Raw genomic sequence first — 20,674 nt, 5'->3', positions numbered from 1 at the left:
TCTGACAGAAAAAAAAAACTTTTTTTTTAATATAGTACCACAAATATGGCAATATGCATTGGAAAATTTACTGACAATAAAAATTATTCATATACAGTGTAATTATGTATTCTAGTACATCGTTTTAAAAGCAAAAAATGCCTACACAGAAAATATAAATAGCTTAAAATTAAAGTTTATATATTAGGTTCTGTATGTTATTTTTGAGCAGAGTTTTATGAAACATTTAGAACATGAAATGTTAAATGTATTTTCGTCGTTCTTGGAGTCGACATCGTTGTAGACATGAACATCGCCTTGAGAAAGGTTAGAACGGTTCCATACGATAATGGTATAACTCCTCTAGACCCTGTAAAAGATTACCATGATCAACGCTATTACTGGAACCATACATATTCTACTCATACTATATTAGTAATCCTATGGAAACTGCCAAAATGAGCATCCTTATATTAGAGCTAGTGAGATGGAAACGTTTGCTTGGATGCAAAAAATTCTGAGTGAATCGATAGAAAAGTGTCGCCATCGTTTTACAAAACAGAGTTGACTCATTTGATTATATTTTAAAATAATAAATAAATAGTTTTAATAAACTCAAATGCGATTGTTAGTTTCTATAGTTTTGGATCTTTTCACTTTGACCGGCAGATTTCTAAGATAATTTCTTTGTAACTAAACACTTTTAAACTTCGTATACTGGTAAAAGATCGAAAGTTTTTTAAATGGTGAATTCAGACAAATACAAACGTCTATTTATCGGTAGCAATATTACGTTTAATTAGAATAATTAACAACTTAAGTGCTGGAGTCAATATGGCAACACTGAACGAAATTCCATTTAAATACCATAAATGATAATTGGTAAATAAACAAATATTTGAAGTCGTTCATATCAACGCAAAAGACACAATTGGTAACAAAAATGCCAATTTATATCGGCCATTTATGGAAGTTAGCCTGTAACATGTTTTTCCTCTTGGATGCCTCGTCCAAATTTGAGGTCCTCTGCCTTTATCAGAAAACTAATGTGCGATTTAGAAGGTATCACACAAAGCAGATTAGGGTTAGATTATAAGACAGAGGGTTAAACTCCATTAACTATACAATAATAGGGAAAAGCACAAGTTTTGATTTTCGTTCCATTTCCAAGAGCTTGTTCAAATGTGATACAGAGGATAACTTTCGTTAGAGTCCATGCATTTATATAATGATACACATTCCTGATCTTTTTGAGTCACTAAAGTAACTTTGTACTTGTGAAAGGAAAGCTTTATTTTACTCAGAACGAATGAAAACAGTGGAAAACTAAGAAAGTCTGAAAACAAGCATGGACGTTTAGGACAAATTTATGAAAATGCTTTGGACAGGCAAAGGGTTTTAATAACTGCTAGTTGTTTATCTCCAGGTCATTTATGATCCATCAGACAAGTAATAAAAGACACTCCAGTTATGACCATCCTGTTTTTCAGAGGTATATCAGACTGGACTGGTAACCGGTAATAAAGTCACTGGAAAAAAAGTCACAGTAATAAAGTCACAATTAATTTATGGGATCCAGACAAAACCCCTTTGATTTTTTAAACCTGGATTCATAAGGCCGTAATAACCTAATGTGTTTTCTTATGTTAGACGATAGGTATGATCTGAGGGTTATTTTACTGAAATTCAGTACTTCGACGACAACTAATTTTTATTTATTATCACGAACACGTGGAGAAATAGCAGCAAAATCCCCCTTAAATCACACACTCTGTTACTTAAAAATGAAGAACATATTTGAAAACCTAGTCTTATTATAACTATTATTCTGTAGCAATACACGGTATTTACGGATTTTTACGTTGTGAGATCAAATCCAGTGGAAGCCAACTTTGCTTTTCATTCTTCTAGGCAGGGAAGATGCCGATAAAATAAAGTACCGACTTGTTTAATTGACTCAGCCCTCGCCAAATTTGAGGCCTTATACTGCATTAATATTCCTCGCATTTTCCGTTGAATTGTTGCCTTTATTGAACTCATAAAGTGAAATATGCCGAATATGCTCCTTTGTGACTTCCATTATAGCTTTGAAAAAATAATTGTTAAAATCGAACTGCACTCTTCAAAACTTGCACTAAGAATAAGTACAAGGTAAAAATTACTACCTGCTTTTATAGCAAGTTGATGCAGGTAGATTATCCCGTCCTCCTCCAACTTTTAGTTCATGCAATTGAAAAAACCGCATTATTTATGGGATGACCCAATATCATTTAAAGCCAGTAAGGTGCAATTTAAAGATTAAGCTGTTATTTCTAGCAGCCAAATCTACCTTAAATCAAACCCTACTGACTTGAGAAAAGAACACCAATGCTGAATAATGTAGTCACAAGTTTCTCTAAAAAGACAGGGTGGTCATTGTTGGTGTGCCTTTGATCAGGCCTGTGTATGTTCTCAGCCAAATTTGATAGCTGGGCTGCAGAGGGAACTAGTAACATTTTCATGCCTCTTTTTTCTCAGAGAGAACAAGTGTGTCTTTATCATTTTGTACACTTTTCACTGACAATGCCTGGATTCATATAGCCACGATACTTTAGAATTTGCAACACCTCACACCTTTCATGGCGTTAGAACATTAACAAACCTTTTACTTCCAGCCTTTACTATTTTTTTAGCTGTGTGATAAGAAGTTTGCTTCTCAACCACATGGTTCTGGGTTCAGCGCCATGGTATGGCACCTTGAGCAAGTGTCTTCCACTAGAGCACCAGGCCAACCAAAGCCTTGTGAGTGGATTTGGTAGACACAAACTGAAAGAAGGTGGCAAGCTGGTAGAAACGTTAGCATGCCCGGCGAAATATTTAGTGGTATTTCATCTGCTGCTACGTTCTGAGTTCAAATTCCGCCAAGGTCAACTTTGCCTTTCATCTTTTCGGGGTTGATTAAATAAGTGCCAGTTACACATTGGGGTCGATATAATTGACTTAATCCATTTGTCTGTCCTTGTTTGTCCTCTCTGTGTTTAGCCCCTTGTGGGCAGTAAAGAAATAGGTATTTCGTCTGCCGCTACGTTCTGAGTTCAAATTCCACAGATGTCGACTTTTCCTTTCATCCTTTCGGGATAGATAAATTAAGTACCAGTTACACACTGGGGTCGATGTAATTGACTTAATCCTTTTGTCTGTCCCCTTTATGTTTAGCCCCTTGTGGACAATAAAGAAATAAGAAACTGAAAGAAACTTATTGTATACACACACACACACACACGTGTGTGTGTGTTACTGACTTCATGCTTTGATATCACATGGTAGTTGTAAACGAGTGTCACCATTATGCAAGTGGTGTCCATTTCCAATCTTCTGTGAAAACATGTCTGGTCAAGGGAAAATATTACCTTATTTGGAAATAGGTGCATGTTGGTGACAGCAAGGGCATCCAGCTATAGGAAACCTGCCTCAACAAATTACGCCAACCCATGCATGGAAAAGTGGATATTAAATTGACGATGATGATGATGCTACCTACCTGGGGGTCTAGTTTCTCTCCAATATTCCTCCTTGCTCCTCAACCCCTTTCTTGTAAGATCCTCTCCTAGCTTTTATAGCATCACTGGCAGAATTCTGGTTTAGGCACTCCATATAACACCTCATAACTTTTATATATATTTTTTTTTAATTTTCAGAAAATTTTTGTGAATTTGTGTTCTATATACAGAAATTCATATGGCTGGGAAAAAAAAATTTTTTGTGTGTGAGTTAAAGGTGATTTGGCTGTTGTTTTTAGCACGTCTCAACTGCCTCGTTTCTTTGTCACTCTGACATGTATTGACGTTTTTCAGTATTCTTCTCTCTATAAGCACATTTAATAGAACGATGATGTGTGTGTGTTTTCAAAGAAGACGGAAGAAAAAAAAGCACTCCTGTAGCAGAGTGTATTCTTTTATTATTCGGAGTTGAAGCTTCACCCAGTGATTGCCAAAAATGAAAAGGAGGAAACTCAGAGTAGCAACAAGCACATACATACAAACACATGACAGAAGTAAATAGCCCCGGGCCGACCAATGCCTGGTGAGTGGATTTGGTAGACGGAAACTGAAAGAAGCCTGTCGTATATATGTATATATATATGTGTGTGTGTGTGTGTGTGTTTGTCCCCCTAGCATTGCTTGACAACCGATGCTGGTGTGTTTACATCCCCATTACTTAGCGGTTCGGCGAAAGAGACCGATAGAATAAGTACTGGGCTTCGAAAGAATAAGTCCCGGGGTCGATTTGCTCGACTAAAGGCGGTGCTTCAGCATGGCCGCAGTCAAATGACTGAAACGAGTAAAAGAGACACTCCATAAAACAGTGTTTTGCTTATTTTAATTTGAAAGGTTTATATTTTTTATGTTTCAGCTTCTATATGTGACTGTTTAATTATGCCATATACAAAAGATGCATTGGAACTGTCTGAATTTCAAGGAGGCCATATTGTGGGCCAGTCTGAAGGTAGACTTAGCATAAAATCACAGAAAACCTTTGGATCCTGCTTTCTACAGTTAATAGAGTGATTGTGCAATTCACCAGAGAGGGGAAGAAGTCCACATCATCTTGCCCAGGTCAACCTTTGGCCTTGTTAAAAGGAGTGTGGAGGATAATCCTCGTTGCAAGGCCTTTGACAAAGCAGAACAAATTGATGTCAGGTATCTCCACAAACTTGGCTACTGTGGCAGAGCAGCAAGAAGGAAGCCACTTCTTTGACCAACCAATATCAAGTGGAGAAAAGATTGGGCCAGTGAGATGGTGGAGAAGCCAATAGCATTTTGGGACAGTCATATTCTCCGATGAGTCGAGATTTGCTGTATTTTCTGACAGTGGTTGAGTGTGGGTCCGGAGATTCTGTGATCAAGAATTTGACATGAAAAGATTGCACCAACAATGAGACACGGCTGCTATTCTGTGATGGTGTGGAGAGCAATAGTCAATCAAGAGCTGGCAGAGTGTGAGGGAAACATAAACACAGATAAATATGTGTCCATATTGCAGAAAGGACTCCTTTCAATCTTCAACAGTGGTGAAATGATTAAAGAAGACTCTTTATAGAAGATGGGGTTCCTTGCCACATAGCTAAAAAGTCCCAAGATTGGTTGGAAGAGAATGGCAATAAAAAGCTTCCATGGCCAAACCAGTCACCAGCTATAAACCCCACTGAAAACCTCTGGGGCATAATGGACAGGACACTTTGTAGAAAAAAAGGAAAGCATCCCCAAAGCCAGATCTTTTGAAATTATTGCATGAAACTTGGCAAGAAATTCTTCAAGAGAATATTCATCTGACCAGCATTCTCTCCTGATGACCCCATACACTTGCTGGCTTCCGGTATGCGGAGTTTTTGACCGGTAGCACTTGCATGTGCAAGTTGTTTGCAAGACACACACACACACATATATATATATATATACATACATACTATATGTGTATATATATATATATATATATGTACATACATACTATGTGTATATATATATATATATATATATGTACATACATACTATGTGTATATATATATATGCATTATATATACACCCATATATATACATACATTATATATAGTGGCACTCCATCGGTCACAACAACAAAAGTTCTGTGTGATCCGATCAACTGAACAACCTGCTTGTAAAATTAGTGTGCAAGTGGCTGAGCACTCCACAGACTCTTGTACTCTTAACGTAGTTCTCAGGGAGATTCAGCATGACACAGAGTGTGACAAGGCTGGCCCTTTGGAATACAGCTACAACAGAAACAGGAAGAAAGAGTGAAAGTCGTGGAGAAAGAATACAGCAGAGTTCACCCCGCCTCCTGCAGGAGCTTCGTGGAGCTTTAGGCGTTTTCACTCAATAAACACAACACCCGGTCTGGGAATCAAAACTTGATCCTATGACCATGAGTCTGCTGCCCTAACCACCGAGCCAGTGCACCTCCACTTTATATATATATATACATATATAATCCTTTATTTGAAAAACAGGTAAAGTCTGGTGACAGGAAGGACATCCAACTGTTTAGCTGTCAAATTTTGCCTCAAAGAAGTTCCTGTCCAACTCATGCAAGCATGGAAAAACAGATATTAAAGCAAAAAATATATATATATAATCAAAGTCATACATACAAAAGAATTAACAACAATTAAATAAACAATTAATAAACTCAGTAAAAAAAAAAAGTAATAAAAATAATGAAGGTCAAAAAATAAACAAGAGTGCATTAAAAAGAATTTTATTTTTGTTGAATTTTCCTTTAAAAAGACGAGGACAAAAGCCAAAAACAAAGTCCTGAATCAGTTTTTTTTTTTCTTAGTTTATATAATTTTTTTTTTCTTCTTTCTTTTCTTTCAATTTTGTAAATCAGAAGTGGAGGAAAAAGAGATTTTCGAAATAAAAAAATAAAAATAAAAAAATAAGAAAAAATAGATTGGTGGGGAGTCACAGCAACACAAGCATTTTCATTGTGACCCCTGTGAGAAATTTTGTGCAAATTGTGCTAACACTATTTTTAAAAGGTTTCAAATTTGTTTTCTAGACTCACAAATAACAATCCCAGATTCCCAAATCCCTGTTTGGATGACATGAGAAGTAACAAAAAAAGATTTGTTTTAGACAGGAAATTAAAAAGAAAATAATAATAATAATAATAATCCTTTCTACTATAGGTACTAGGCCTGAAATTGGTAGGGGGAAGGGCAAGCCAATTACACCAACCCAAAAGGATGAGAGGCTAAGTTGACCTGAACAGAATTTGAACCCAGAATGGTAAAATCAGACAAAATGGTGCTAAGCATTTTATCCAGTGTGCTAAGAATTCTGTCAGCTCAGTGATTTAAATAATTCTTATTTTGCCACAGAACCGACAATTTTAGGGGAAGGTGGACTGGTTGATTAAAATCGGTCCCAGCGCTCAGCTGATAAGTTATTTTATCAAACCCGAAAGAATGAAAGGCAAGGACAACCTCAGCAGGATTGGAATTCGGTCAGAATGCAAAGAGCCAGAGGAGATGCTGCTAAGCATTTTGTCCAGCATTTTGGCAACTCAGCCATCTCGCTGCCTTGATGATGATAATAATAATAATAAATAAATTGATTAAAACAGATGAAGGTATTTGTCCCAGAGCAGTGAATAAAAGTAAAAATAAAACTAAAATAAAATAATGTTTGCTATATTTTATCATAAAATGTAATTAACATTTGTGCATAAACATTTTCAATAATCAAATACACCAAATATCTCCATATTTTTAATAATAATAATAGTGTTAACAATTGAGTGTGTGTTTGTTTTGCAAGGTTCTTGACGGTGCACTTGGGGATGGGTCACATTTTGCCAATTAAACACATGCACTGTATTTGGTCTTCACTTTATTATTATTATTATTTTAGTTTCTTTGTTAAAGTTCTTTCTTCAGACATTCTGTGGTAAGAAACCCGAAATGGAATAAGCAGAATAAGAGGAGACACGTGAGATAGAAAGTTGCTGAAGAGGTCACAGAGAGTGTGTGAAGAAAGAGCTCTGACAAAGAAACTAATAATAATAATAATAATAATAAAGCTAAAAGAAGATCAAATAAATAGCATGTGTTTAATTGGCAAAATATGACCATACCCAAGTGTAACACTATATATATATATATATATATATATACAAACATACGTACACACACAGATACATACAAACACTTGTATGTTTATTAATAATTAATAGTAGACTGTAATATATTTATTAGAAGGTAAAGATTACATGGTTTATAGTTTTGGGTTTTACCATCATGGATTCATCAAGTAGTGTGGCAAAATGTGGAGGATGATTCCATTTGGATTATCCATACATTTTTTTTCCTACACGACCCGATGAAGCAGCTATAGAGAAATTTCAGTTCCAGCATGAGCATGTATTCTTCACCTTCAAATATACATATATATACATATATATATATATATATGTATGTATATCATTTAGCATGCATGTTCCTTGCTGCCATGAGCTGGATGGTTCAACAGTATGAGATTAAGCTGAGGACTGGGCTGGTGTTCAGTGTCTGTAGAAACCTTACCAATGCAGATGCTGGAGACTAACACAGTCTCCAGTCTAATCAAATGCTATTCAAGCATGCAAGTAAGAAACACGGGTGTTAAATGATGATGTGTGAATGTATTTATGTATGCATTACACACACACACACACACACACATATATATATATACACACACATATGTATACGTATATATATACATACACACACACATATATATATATATGCATATATAATGTATATACACATATATAATACATACATATATATAATACATATATATATGTATTACATGCATATATAACACACATGTATATATATATATATATATATATATATATATATATATATTACATTATACGTATATATTATATATATTACATACATACATTTTATACATATACATACTGAAGACTGGTATAAACCGGAGGACTAGGATGCAAACATCCCTTAAAGGATTATAGGTCCTTGGCATGATATAATACATACATATATATATACACAGGGTGGACCAAAATGGTCTTAATAAAAGCACAAAATAAGAAATGATGGAAAGAAAAATGTTATTTTCTGAATCTACATATAACGCCATTTTATTTCATTAAGTTTTAAAAATTAAAGCAGCTAAATGCTTCCCATCAGTGTCAACACACTGTTGGAGACGTTCATTAGAGTTATCGATAACTCTATGGATCATTTCTTCTTGTTTGGATATTTAAAATCAAAAGTATTCAGTCATCGCCCTCGATTGATTGATGAATTAAAACATGCAATTTGTGTAGAAATAGCAACCATTCAAGAAGAAATGATCCAAAGAGTTATCGATAACTTTCAGGAACGTCTCCAACAGTGTGTTGACAATGATGGGAAGCATTTAGCTGATTTAATTTTAAAAAACTTAATGAAATAAAATGGCATTATATGTACATTCAGAAAATAACATTTTTCTTTTCATTATTTCTTATTTTGTGCCTTTATTAAGCCTCCAAATGTGTCAGATCGTTTTGGTCCACCCTGTATATATACATATATATATATATATATATATACATACATACATATATATGTATGTATGTTAATCATTAGCAAAAATAAATCTTATACAGACTTTAATCATTATTCAGCTTATTCAAGAATCCGTTGTTTATTAATTTTTAAATACAGATATACAGAAAGGAACTGAAGGGAGGGAGGGAAAATAGCTGTTGGAAGGGGTCAAGAAGAACAGGGGTTAGTGAGAGAGAGTGATAGAAACAAGTAGCAGGGGTAGGGGGGTAGGAAGGCAGTATGTGTATACAATGTGTGTGAGAAAGGGGGAGAGCAAGAGAGGGTGTGTGAAAGTCGTATTAATACACTAAAATGTCTACAGGTTTGCTATGTGATGAACTATAATTATTTTTGCTGTTGTAATTGTTGTTGTTGTTGTTTATGAAGGAGGAGAAAAAAGGCCAGGTAGCCGTAGCAACAGGAAGTCTTGGCTTGGCTACCCAAATTCTGGTTTGGTACAAGCAAATGGCATAGAACAGATCCACGCAAAGGAGAGGCAGGGCTTGTCCGCTTTTGGTTCGGGTTTGCTTCTCTTTCATTCTAAGCGAATTCTTTTTACTTCGTTCTCTTCAATATCCATTGAGTTCTCTACTAAAGGTGGGGCTACATACTGCAACATGGAATTTGAAGAACCCTCTCCGAGCAGTGTTGCCAGAAGGGCAACTCCGTAGCCAGTAGCACGTTCGCCCTGAAAAATAAAATTAGAATAATAATTAAAAAAAACCATAATAATAATAATAACTAGCACTATGACCTGGCAATGCCGGGTCACAGTGCTAGTGCATGCATATACAGCTGTGTGCGTGTGCACATACACGCGAGTACTGTCCAAATCTCTGACCAATCACATTCAACTAGCTGGCATTCAATTGGTGTATCAAGTTTTGGGCATTTTGATTGGGTTTTGGATAGAAAATTCACAAAAAAGTCACTTCTATTGATTTTTTTTAATGGCTTTGTGAGGTGAACAGAAAAAAAAAGGTAAAGATGCTTGACAATAATAAACAAGCAAGCTATATCCAACCCAAATATTCCACCTGTTTTATGTTCAAACTGGCCAAATCCAGCCTCTCACATCCACCCTACAATGTCATTCTAAAAGTAAATAATCACATCATTGAAATCTCAAAGCTACGAAATTATGCTGGCTTCATTCGAAACAATGTGAATAAATAAATATTATATTTGACAGAACAATCTGAAAGCTAAAGGGTTAAAGTTCAAAAGTTTGAAAACTAGTTTGTTATAAATTCATTTTAAGTTTCCTAACACATGCTGTCTTGTGTATAAATATTTAACATATTTATACATAAACAGCCAAATAAGGTGTGGCTGAGAAGCTAACTTTTCAACCATGTGGTATCAGGTTCAGTCCCACTGCACAGCACCTTGTGAAAGTGCTTTCTACAATAGCCATGGGCTAAGCAAAGCTTTGTGAGTGGATTTGATAAAACAGAAACTGAAAGAATCTACCCTCCTCCTCTTCCTTTAACGTCCATTTGTCATTGCTGGCATGATATGGCCAGCTTGACCAGAGTTGGCAAGCTCTCTGCACTTGGTTCCAGTCTGATTTGGCTTGGATGCCCGACACATGTATGTATGTATGTTTGTGTGTACCCATGTCTTGACATCATGTGATAATTGTGAACAAGTGTCATTGCTATACAAGCAATGTTGTTCATTTGCAGTCTTCATGTTTGAGGACAAGCGAGGGTTGGTGACAGCAAGTGCATCCAGCCACAGAAACATCTACTTCAACAAATTGTGCCTGACCCATGCAAGCATGGAAAAGCCATCTACCACATTCTACTCATAAGGTATTGTTTAATCCAAGGTTGTAGTACAAGACACTTGCCAAAGATACCATACAGAAGACTCAGTCATAACCATAAAGTTACAAAAACACATACACACTTTGAAATAAGAAAACATCTCTTTACTTACAGAATAGACTGGGAATGCCATATCTATATGTAACCAGATACCAGAATAATCAAATCCTAAACTTGAAGCTATAAAAAGGCCAGCACATGAAACCTGGGCATTACTTCGATCCTGAAATAACAAAAAACAATTATCACTCAACTGCTTTTGCATATTACAAGTCCTCTGTATAAAAGATCAAATCAGAGGGTTAAAAGAAAATAAGTGTATAAAAGGGGACAAATGACAGAAATAATTGGAAGAGTTTGATAATTAAACTATTTTTATTAAATACAAGGAAATTAAAAAATCTCAGAAGAGAAATATATACAATTATATATTGGACAGTAAGACAACAGATATTTATTAACAAATATAAATACTCATACTTACAGCAACAGAATTTTTCATGTCAGCTAAAGCACTAGAAAATTCAACAAAATGCAATTCCGGAGTGTATGGCATTGCGTGTACAAGATCACCACTGACACGGCCAGCTTTTAAACAAGCGTTTTCCCAGTTTTCATTATTGGTTACTATACCTGCATGGAAACGACCTGGGGAAAAAAAAAATTTCAAAGGTAAAAAAAAGAAGTAGAATAGGAAACTGCATTGGTAATTATTTTGTTTGCTGCAGTTGTAAACAAAACGTTGAAGCTATAGTCAGATTCATTAGCCTGGGCCAAAAAGGCTAATGAATCTGGCCAAAAAGACACAACAATATCAAAACACCAGCTGTTCCATAGTCTCTCGTGTTGATAAATTGAGTGCCTTATGAACAGACATTCATCAGGAAGAGGAAGGTTTTCCATGACAAAACACAACAGCAATTGGCACATTCATGTTTGAATCTATCAGAAGGCATTAGAAATAAATATGCAAGGTGCAGGTGTGGCTGTGTGGTAAGGAGTTTGCTTCCAAACCACATGGTTCTGGGTTCAGTCCCACTGCATGGCACCTTAGGCAAGTGCCTTCTACTATAGTCTTGGACCGACCAATGCCTTATGAGTGGATTTGGTAGATGGAAACTAAAAGAAGCCTGTCATATGTGTATGTGTGTGTGTGTGTGTGTGTGTGTGTGTGTGTGTGTGTATGATGATGATGATCATCATCTGCATGGAAAGCAGACATAAAATGATGATTAGTGTATCTAGGGTTACATTATCCAGTGTGACCTTTCTTTTATAATACAAAAGGATTTAACAAAGAATTGTCTGCTTGTTGCAGGTTATGCAACCACGAAGAGGTTTCCTTGTTGGATTACAATAGAAAATATGGGCTGGGGTTGGGTGTGGGGAAAAGATGTTAGAAGTAGAAAAGTAAAAAATAAAAAGTTCTTTACTTACCAGTTGCCACTCCCTGAGCCCCTGTCAGAGTAGCAACATCTATCACAATATCAGCTTTGAGGTCTTTTTGTGCATAAGCCACCTGTGAGGAAGGAAGAGATGTCTTTATTAGCTAGTAACAGACAAGGTAGCAAGCTGGCAGAATCATTAGCATGCTTAGTGGCATTTCAACCTGTCTTTGTGTTCTGAGCTCAAATTCCGCTGAGGACAACTTTCACTTCAATTCTTTTGGGGTCAATAAAATTGACTTATCCTTTACCCTGAATTTGCTGGCCTTGTGCCAAAATTTGAAACCATTATTTGCTAGTAGGTGTATATGACTGGGATATTCACATACATACGAAAAACTTTTTTCAACAATTTTTTGTTTATCAATGGTAAAACCCCCTTGTTTTGGCCTCCGTGTCGGTCACGTAAAAAGCACCCACTACACTCATGGAGTGGTTGGTGTTAGGAAGGGCATCCAGCTGTAGAAACACTGCGAGATCAGACTGGAGCCTGGTGCAGCCTCCTGGCTTCCCAGACCCCAATCGAACCGTCCACCCCAATAAAGTAATATTATAGGAAAAACAACTTACACCATCACTAAGAACCAATCTGCCTTCTGCATCCGTGTTGTTGACCTCAACTGTTCTGTAAATAGAAATAAGGCAAAAAGGTGAATTTTGTCATTCATTAAATTATTTGGGGGCACCGCCAAAGACTTTTAGCTTCATCTAAAGCAGTGTCTCCTAATCTGGGGTACTAAAATTAATTTCAGGGAGTTCTGGGATTACATATGAAACAGGTTCAAATTAAACCTCCTCTACTTTTAAAAAAAAAAGATCACAGTGGAAGATTTAAGGAGGAATGAAAGTAAGGTTTGAGTGGTAATAAAAAGGGGTGCAGGACTAATGAAAAGTCAGGAAGTACTGACCTTGGATAAATCAGCCCCTGCCTTAACCCTTTTAACTAGCCATATTCAAGCCCGAATATTCTATGTTTTATGCTCAAACCAGCCAGATGTAAAAATGTTTGTGAGCCCAGTTCTGGAGAGGGAAACATGTATACATATATATGGAGGTTTATTTTTGTAAGCGCATTGTATATATGAATGAGTATGAGTGTTAGAGTCTCTATTGTTGCATGTCTTATATGAGTCAATGGTGGTGTTGTACTTATCTCTCCTGTAAAACATTAATAATGTGGTTTGTGACGACCACTTGAATTAAAATACCAAACTAGAAAAACAGTAAGAGACGGTGACAAGAAATGTTACTGCTTTTCTCAGGTCACATGACTGCACAGAAGTACTGTTGTTGGTTTGGATGGTGATGGCTTCTAAAGGATGAAGAGCTCTTGACTGAAGACTTCTAGTCACAGACCCCCTTAACTATTTCTTTCTGCTTTAGACTTATGAAGGAGATGACAAAGGACTGAGATATCTGGTATGTTGCTGTACTCAAGAAGACCCATCCACCACAGCAGAATTTATCCTGATGCTGGTGCTACATTAAAAAGTACTCAGTTACACTCTGTGGAGTGGCTGGCATTAGGAAGGACATCCGGCTGTAGAAACTCTACCAGATCAAGATTGGAGTTTGGTGCAGCCATCTGGTTTGCCAGACCTCAGTCAAAATTGTCCAACTCATGCTAGCATGGAAAGTAGACGTTAAACGATGATGAGATATATGATGAGTTATGGAAGAGATTCTGTCAACCAAATTCCACTCTTTGGCTCATCAGTAAACTTGAGGCAATAGTTGAGGACATTTGCTTTAGGTGTTGCATAGTGGGATCAAACATGGAAGTCCATGGTTCACAAATGTGGAACCTGATTTGTAAGAAAGAACTGAGACACGGCACCTACCTCCCTGAATACATATTGATGATATCATCTGGACGGAGTGCATCGGGACTAATGGCATTTTCTGCTAGGCAGAAGATGGCATGTAAGTTTTCCGTGAAGCCCTGAAATATTGAAAGTAAACAGTCATGCCAGATAAAACTATACTTAATTATACAGGTAGTTATATTAACAGTAATTAAAAGTAATACAAGTTTGAACAGTGAAGCAAAGTTTACGTTCGATCCCCTAGCATTAAATCTGGCCCAAATGTTCCACTTGTTTTTATGTTCAAACCAGTGAGATCAAGCCTCCCACACTTGCCCTAAAATATCCTTCTAAAAATAAACCGCATCACTGAAATCTCGAAGCTGTGAGATTATGCATGATTAAGGATCAATTTAAACAAAGCCAAAGTAATCAGATACAAGGAGCATACTCTTTATATCCAAATACTTTAATAAATATATAACTGCGTGTGCGTGTGTATTATATATATATATATTACTCTTTTACTTGTTTCAGTCATTTGAATGTGGCCATGCTGGAGCACCGCCTTTAGTCGAGCAACTCGACCCCAGGACCTATTCTTTGTAAGCCTAGAACTTATTCTATCGGTCTCTTTTGCCGAACCGCTAGGTTGCGGGGACGTAAACACACCAAATTTCAGTATGCATAATTATATGTACATGTTTACAGTAATATACGCCCAGCCTGTGACGGTGGCACATAAAAAGCATCATTTGAGTGTTGCTGATGTCAGTGCCACCTCCTCCAATACCCAACCTCATCTCAAAAGAGTTATGCCTTGTGAGTTACTTTATGACCAGCTGAAGGGCATCCAGCAATGAAAACCAGGCCAAAGCAGACTTCACTGGTGCTGTTACTATGTAAAAAGCAGCCAGGCCACTCTGTAAAGGGATTGGCATTAGGAAGGGCCTCCAGCCATAAAAACCCACGCCAAAGCAGACCTCATTTGTGCTGGTGACACATAAAAAGCACTCAGTCGACTCTGTAAGAGGGTTGGTGTTAAGAAGGGCGTCCAGCCATGAAAACCATGCCAGAACAGACAGTGAAGCCTGGTACAGTCTTCTGACTTGCCAGCTCTTGTCAAACCATCCAACCTGTGCCAGCATGGAAAGCACTCGTTAAATGAGGATGATGATTTTATATATCATCATCATCATCGTTTAGCGTCCGCTTTCCATGCTAGCATGGGTTGGACGGTTCAACTGGGGTCTGGGAAGCCAGAAGGCTGCACCATTTATATATATTATGAATGCATACACATTTCTTCTTTACCAGCTTTCTTTCCCTTCTTTCTCCTTTCAACTTTGGATGTAAATAAGATAACAGACAAGAAAGAAATAGATCTTCTCTCTCACACACATATACATATATATCTGGAAAGAGAGGAAGTAGCTAAACAAGCAAAAGCTAACTACGTACCAACTTGACAGTTGAATAAAAAGCACCAAGAATGGCAGCTGCTCCTCCACAATCCCGTTTCATTCCCAGCATGGTTGCCTGAAATAAAAAGGAACAAAAATTATGGACAGAGAAAGGGGAAAGCCATATCATGAAACAACTACATTATTATTATTATGGTATTAGTGGTTTGTAATTTACGTATGAGGCCGGCAGTTTTGAGGGGAGGGGATTAGTGGATACCATTGACAACAGTATTTGACTGCTATTTCATTTTATCAACTCCAAAAGGATGGAGGGCAAATTTGACTTTCTTGGCTGTATTTGAACTCAGAAACACAAAGAGATGAAACAAATGTTGCAACACATTAATCTGAAGATTCTGCCAATACATCATCCTTATAATAACAAGAGCAGCAGCAACAACTGCATCACCCTTACAATACCAGCAGCAGCAGGGAGGCACAATGGCCCAGTGGTTAGGGCAGCAGACTCGCGGTTGGAGGACTGTGGTTTCGATTCCCAGACCGGGCGTTGTGTGTGTTTATTGAGCGAAAACACCTAAAGCTCCACGACGCTCCGGCAGTGGATGGTGGCGACCCCTGTTGTACTCTTTTGCTCCAACTTTCTCTCACTCTTTCTTCCTGTTTCTTGCCCCTGACTTTCTATGCAACCGCTGAGCTTGGATGCGCATTCATCCATCCGTCGATGCTCTCGGTGTTGGGGGTTGACCTGTTATCTCTTCTGCGAGTCTTACAAATAGCAAAGGACCATGTTTCAGAGTTCTCCCACTAGGGACAAAGACCGCTTTGCTCAACAAACAAACAAGCAGCAGCAGCGACAACAACAACAATAATGCTTTCAAATTTTGGCACAAGGCCATCAAATTCAGAGGCGGAGCAAGTCAATTACATTACCTCCAGTGCTCAATTGGTCCTTATTTCATGAACCCCAAAAGGATGAAAAGGCAAAGTTGACCTCAACAGAATTTGAACTCAAATGGAAAGATGGATGACATACCACACTAAGCATTTTGCCTAGTGCACCAAGGATTCTGTCAGCTCACCATCTTAATAATAATAATAATAATAATAATAATAACGGTTTCAAATTTTGGCACAAAGCCAGTAATTTCAGTGAAGGGGTTAGTCAATTAGACCCTCCCCCCATACTTGACTGGTACTTATTTTATTGACCCCGAAAGGGTGAAAGGCAAAGAACAAGCAAGAACTCTGCATGATAATAATGATGATGATATGATGACAATGAAGAGATGACAATAATCACTACTACTACTGCTGCTGCTGCTGATTTCTAACTTGCTGTCACTACCCCCAAAATGAACTCATCCACCCCAGTCCCAACACTGTTCTGACAGTCCTTGTCACATCCTACTCATCACCATCTCCTCACCTCTCCCCTCTGGTGATGAAGTCTATTATTAACTTTCAACAGGTAATGTCAGGAGGGAAGGAGTCTTCTTCCTTTCTGTCCTACTGCTCGTCAAACTCCTACCATGATCACCACCACTGAAACCAGGCCATTGCTGCTATCCTCAAACTGGAGCAAGAGTGACTTTCACAGTATACGACAATGCTGTTGTTAAGAAACTCCTGGGTAAACTCTGTCTAGCAGATCTCTGATTACAGAGGTTCCAGCCATGACCACTATGTATTTTTATTTTGACAGTGTAGCAACATTATTCAAGGTGCCTGACTACTGCTACAAAAAAACAAACAAACAAAAGGCAAACAACCTATGTTGAGGGACATTTAGCTGCAAATTTTAGCTAATTAAGTGGCCCTGTAAAAGGCCCCAATTTTGTTGATATAAATTTTTTCTGGTAAGAGGAGGATTGGTATTGAAATGGTTAAAAATAAACCAAAAAAAAAAAAAAGAGAGAGGCTTACCTTAGATTTGATACATAAACCACCAGTGTCGTAGACGATTCCCTTACCGACCCAACATATATTATATGTGGCCTTTTCTGGTTTATGGCTCAGAACAACCAATGCAGGTGGATGAGATGCAGCTTTGCCAACATTGTAAACACCTGCAAGAGAAAAGTAGATTAGAGATCAAACATCATCATCATCATCACATTTATCACCAATGACACCAGCCACCTCCTATTACCAGTATCATCACTACATTAATACTCGGTTCCAATTTTACAGGGGTAGGGTAGACTTTTAACCCAGCAACTGTGTACAAACACAATCTCCTCAACTGCCACATCTTGAAACCTGGACTCAATCGTCTCTTCTTAAGTTTTTATTTTCTTTGAACCAAACTCAGTCAATATCAGACTTATGATCAACAGTGTTTCAACTATGGCCATCTCATCCAATGTGACCCTTCCGTTTTTTTTAAAGATATTAATATATGATTTTAGGGAAATTTTACAGTTATTTCTAGCAGGTGACCACATAGAACAGAGTTCTCAACTATTTTTTATCTATGGACCCCTTTGATTACTATTTTATTCTGGTGGACCCCTATATAGCCATTCAACGTTTAAAAACTAGTTTTATAGAAACTTTTTTTCATGGACCCTTAAAATTGTACTATGGCTTGGCTGGGGCTGGGATCATTCCAAGTTAGTAGTCCCAGAGGCAATCCCTCTGCATTTTTGAGGGGAGGGTAAAGTCAATTATATTGACTCTGGTACTCAACATCATTTTATCGACTATGGAAGGATGAAAAAGTAAAGATGGCCTCAAGAGGATTTGAACTCAGGACATAAAGAGCCATACCAAAAATGGCAACACAGTTTTGCTTAGCGTCCAACCAATTCAAACAATAAGTTATTTTTGATACAATTATGACTGAGAAGAGGACATTAAATGAATAATAATAATAATGAGGAGGAGAAGGAGGCAGTGGTGATGACGACCAAGCAACAACCCAATTGTGGCTGAGAAGATCAGGACTGAAAGCAGAGACTGAAGGTTTCATATTGGCAGCATAAGATCAAAGCTTGCTTACCAAAAACTAACAATCTAATGGTGCTGGCCCTAAGTGTAGATTTTGCAACACATTTGAAGAAACAACAGACCATCTCGTCTTGGGATGTCCAGTACTGACACCAAACGAATACAAAAATCGCCACAATAGGGTCAGACAATATTCACAATGGAAAATATGGAAACACTACAAAATCAGCATTCCTGCTTATTGGTATAACATCATCCTGAACCAGTCGTTGAAGATAAAAGTGTTACCATCATCTGGGATTTTCCAGTCAACACTGACAGAATGACCCAGGCTATTTGGCCAGACATAGTCATTAAGGACGGGGAAGAAAATACTTGTAGACTAATGGATGTAAGTGGTCCCATTTATAAAAATATATCTGTAATGGAATTCGACAAATTAAGTAAATATAAGGACCTGGAAATTGAAATAGAAAAGATGTGGCATCTTTAAGTGAGAATTGTTCCTGTTATTGTGGGTGCCTTAAAAAAAGGATGTTAGAAACAACTAGATAATATCCCAGGAGAACCATGTCTCAGAGAAATCTAAAAGATAGTGCCGAAAAGTACTGCCCACATCCTTAGAAAAACCCTATCAATTTAAATGTGTGTGTTGTATTACATGAAGATATTTCACTACTGCCCCTACCACTCCCTTTCAGTCATACTGTTACATCTCTTATCCTTCAGTCGCCCTAGGATGCTCGGCATCTTGGCAAGTGATTGCAACAAACATGCAGATTAAAAGTAAATAATAATAACAATAATAATGAATATCTATTTACCTCCAAATCCTTTTTCAGCAAGTTCATTTCCACGAATTATAAGAGGAGTAATATTTAATTCAGCACCAATTTTAGAAATTTCCTGCAGAAAGAATATGAGAGAAGCTGTTGTTAGCAAGATTATAATCTTTCAATTAATCTCATTTGTAGAGGGAAAATACCCTTTCTCTTTTAAAGATAATATTTACATCTATAGTGTGATAGTGATGCAGGGTTTCTTTCTAAGATTTCTTATCTAAAGAAAAATGTGCATGTTATATGCTAGTAAATCTTTTAAATTAAAAGCTTCCTTCATAATTTCATGTAAGAACATTAAAAGCTATGTCACAAACACTGACTTATTGTATAAATTTATGAAAATAGGTATTTTATTTTCACTGATTTTTTTTTTATTTTCAAGACTGATTGACATTTAAAACTGTAAAAACTGTAGGCAGAAAAGATGTCGACGGTGGAAGACAGAAAAGACGTCGACGGCCGAAGACAGAAAAGACGTCGACGGCCGAAGGCAGAAAAGACGTTGACGGCCGAAGATAGAACAGACGTCAATGGTCAAAGACAGAAAAGACGTCGACGGCGGAAGGCAGAAAAGATACTGACTGCTGAAAATAGAAATAACAATAACTGCATGAAAGATGCCAACAACTAAAGATAGAAAAGATGTCAACTTACATCCACAAAGGCATCAGTATGCATTTCAGAACAGGGAGCATCCACAAGTCTAGCAGCCAGTCTAATGCCAGATGTGACTGTTTGAAGGCAATCCAAATCACTAGCAGCGAGAGGGGTTTCACATTCATTACCAACCAAGATAAATTCTACAGTAACTGACTGCGAAACACTGTTTGTACAGCTTGCCTTGCAGGAATATTCAGGAAGTGCACGTGCAATAGCGCAAGCTGACGCCAACACATCTCGACGTTCACAGACCATCTGAAAAGGCAAATAGTTTTGAAAATGGTTGAAGCAAATCTTATTTATTTGACTTAAGGTACAAGAAAAACAGACGACACATTACCTTCATAAAGGCTTCAATAAGTATTTTAGAAACAATGCATTTCATTTTCTCTTTCATCTTTCACCTGTTTCGGTCATTGGACCACCTTGAGAGGTATAGGCAAACAAACTGACTCCACTGCTAATTTTCCTTAAAGCCTGGTTCTTATTCTGTCAATCTCTCAGTCTTTTTTGCTGAACCACTAAGTTATGGGATTGTAAATAAACCAACACCAGTTGTCAAATGGTGGTGGTGGTGGGGACAAACACAAATGTGTGTGTGTGTATACACGATGGGCTTCTAGTATCTG

General features: G+C 37.2%; 1 protein-coding gene across 4 annotated transcripts in view; it reads right to left on the bottom strand.

Moving 5' to 3' along the window:
* Positions 1–9,151: 9,151 nt before the first annotated feature.
* LOC115223934 (probable aminopeptidase NPEPL1) overlaps positions 9,152–20,674 on the bottom strand; it is a 50,450-nt gene continuing 38,927 nt past the window's right edge. For all 4 annotated transcript variants that reach the window (XM_029794676.2, XM_029794675.2, XM_029794677.2 and 1 more), the window contains exons 4-13: positions 20,040–20,300; positions 19,368–19,449; positions 17,518–17,660; positions 15,629–15,706; positions 14,204–14,304; positions 12,933–12,987; positions 12,355–12,436; positions 11,402–11,565; positions 11,030–11,140; positions 9,152–9,773 (exon numbers count right to left, since the gene is read on the bottom strand). In XM_029794676.2, the coding sequence (XP_029650536.1) occupies positions 9,621–9,773; positions 11,030–11,140; positions 11,402–11,565; positions 12,355–12,436; positions 12,933–12,987; positions 14,204–14,304; positions 15,629–15,706; positions 17,518–17,660; positions 19,368–19,449; positions 20,040–20,300 (1,230 nt within the window). In that variant the 3' untranslated portion in view covers positions 9,152–9,620. The remainder of the gene's footprint in view (positions 9,774–11,029; positions 11,141–11,401; positions 11,566–12,354; positions 12,437–12,932; positions 12,988–14,203; positions 14,305–15,628; positions 15,707–17,517; positions 17,661–19,367; positions 19,450–20,039; positions 20,301–20,674) is intronic.

This window comes from Octopus sinensis, linkage group LG24 (genome assembly GCF_006345805.1).
Source record: "Octopus sinensis linkage group LG24, ASM634580v1, whole genome shotgun sequence".
Classification (NCBI taxonomy): Eukaryota; Metazoa; Mollusca; class Cephalopoda; order Octopoda; family Octopodidae; genus Octopus; species Octopus sinensis.
Note: the sequence above shows the minus strand (reverse complement) of the source record. Positions and strands in the feature narration are given on the sequence as shown.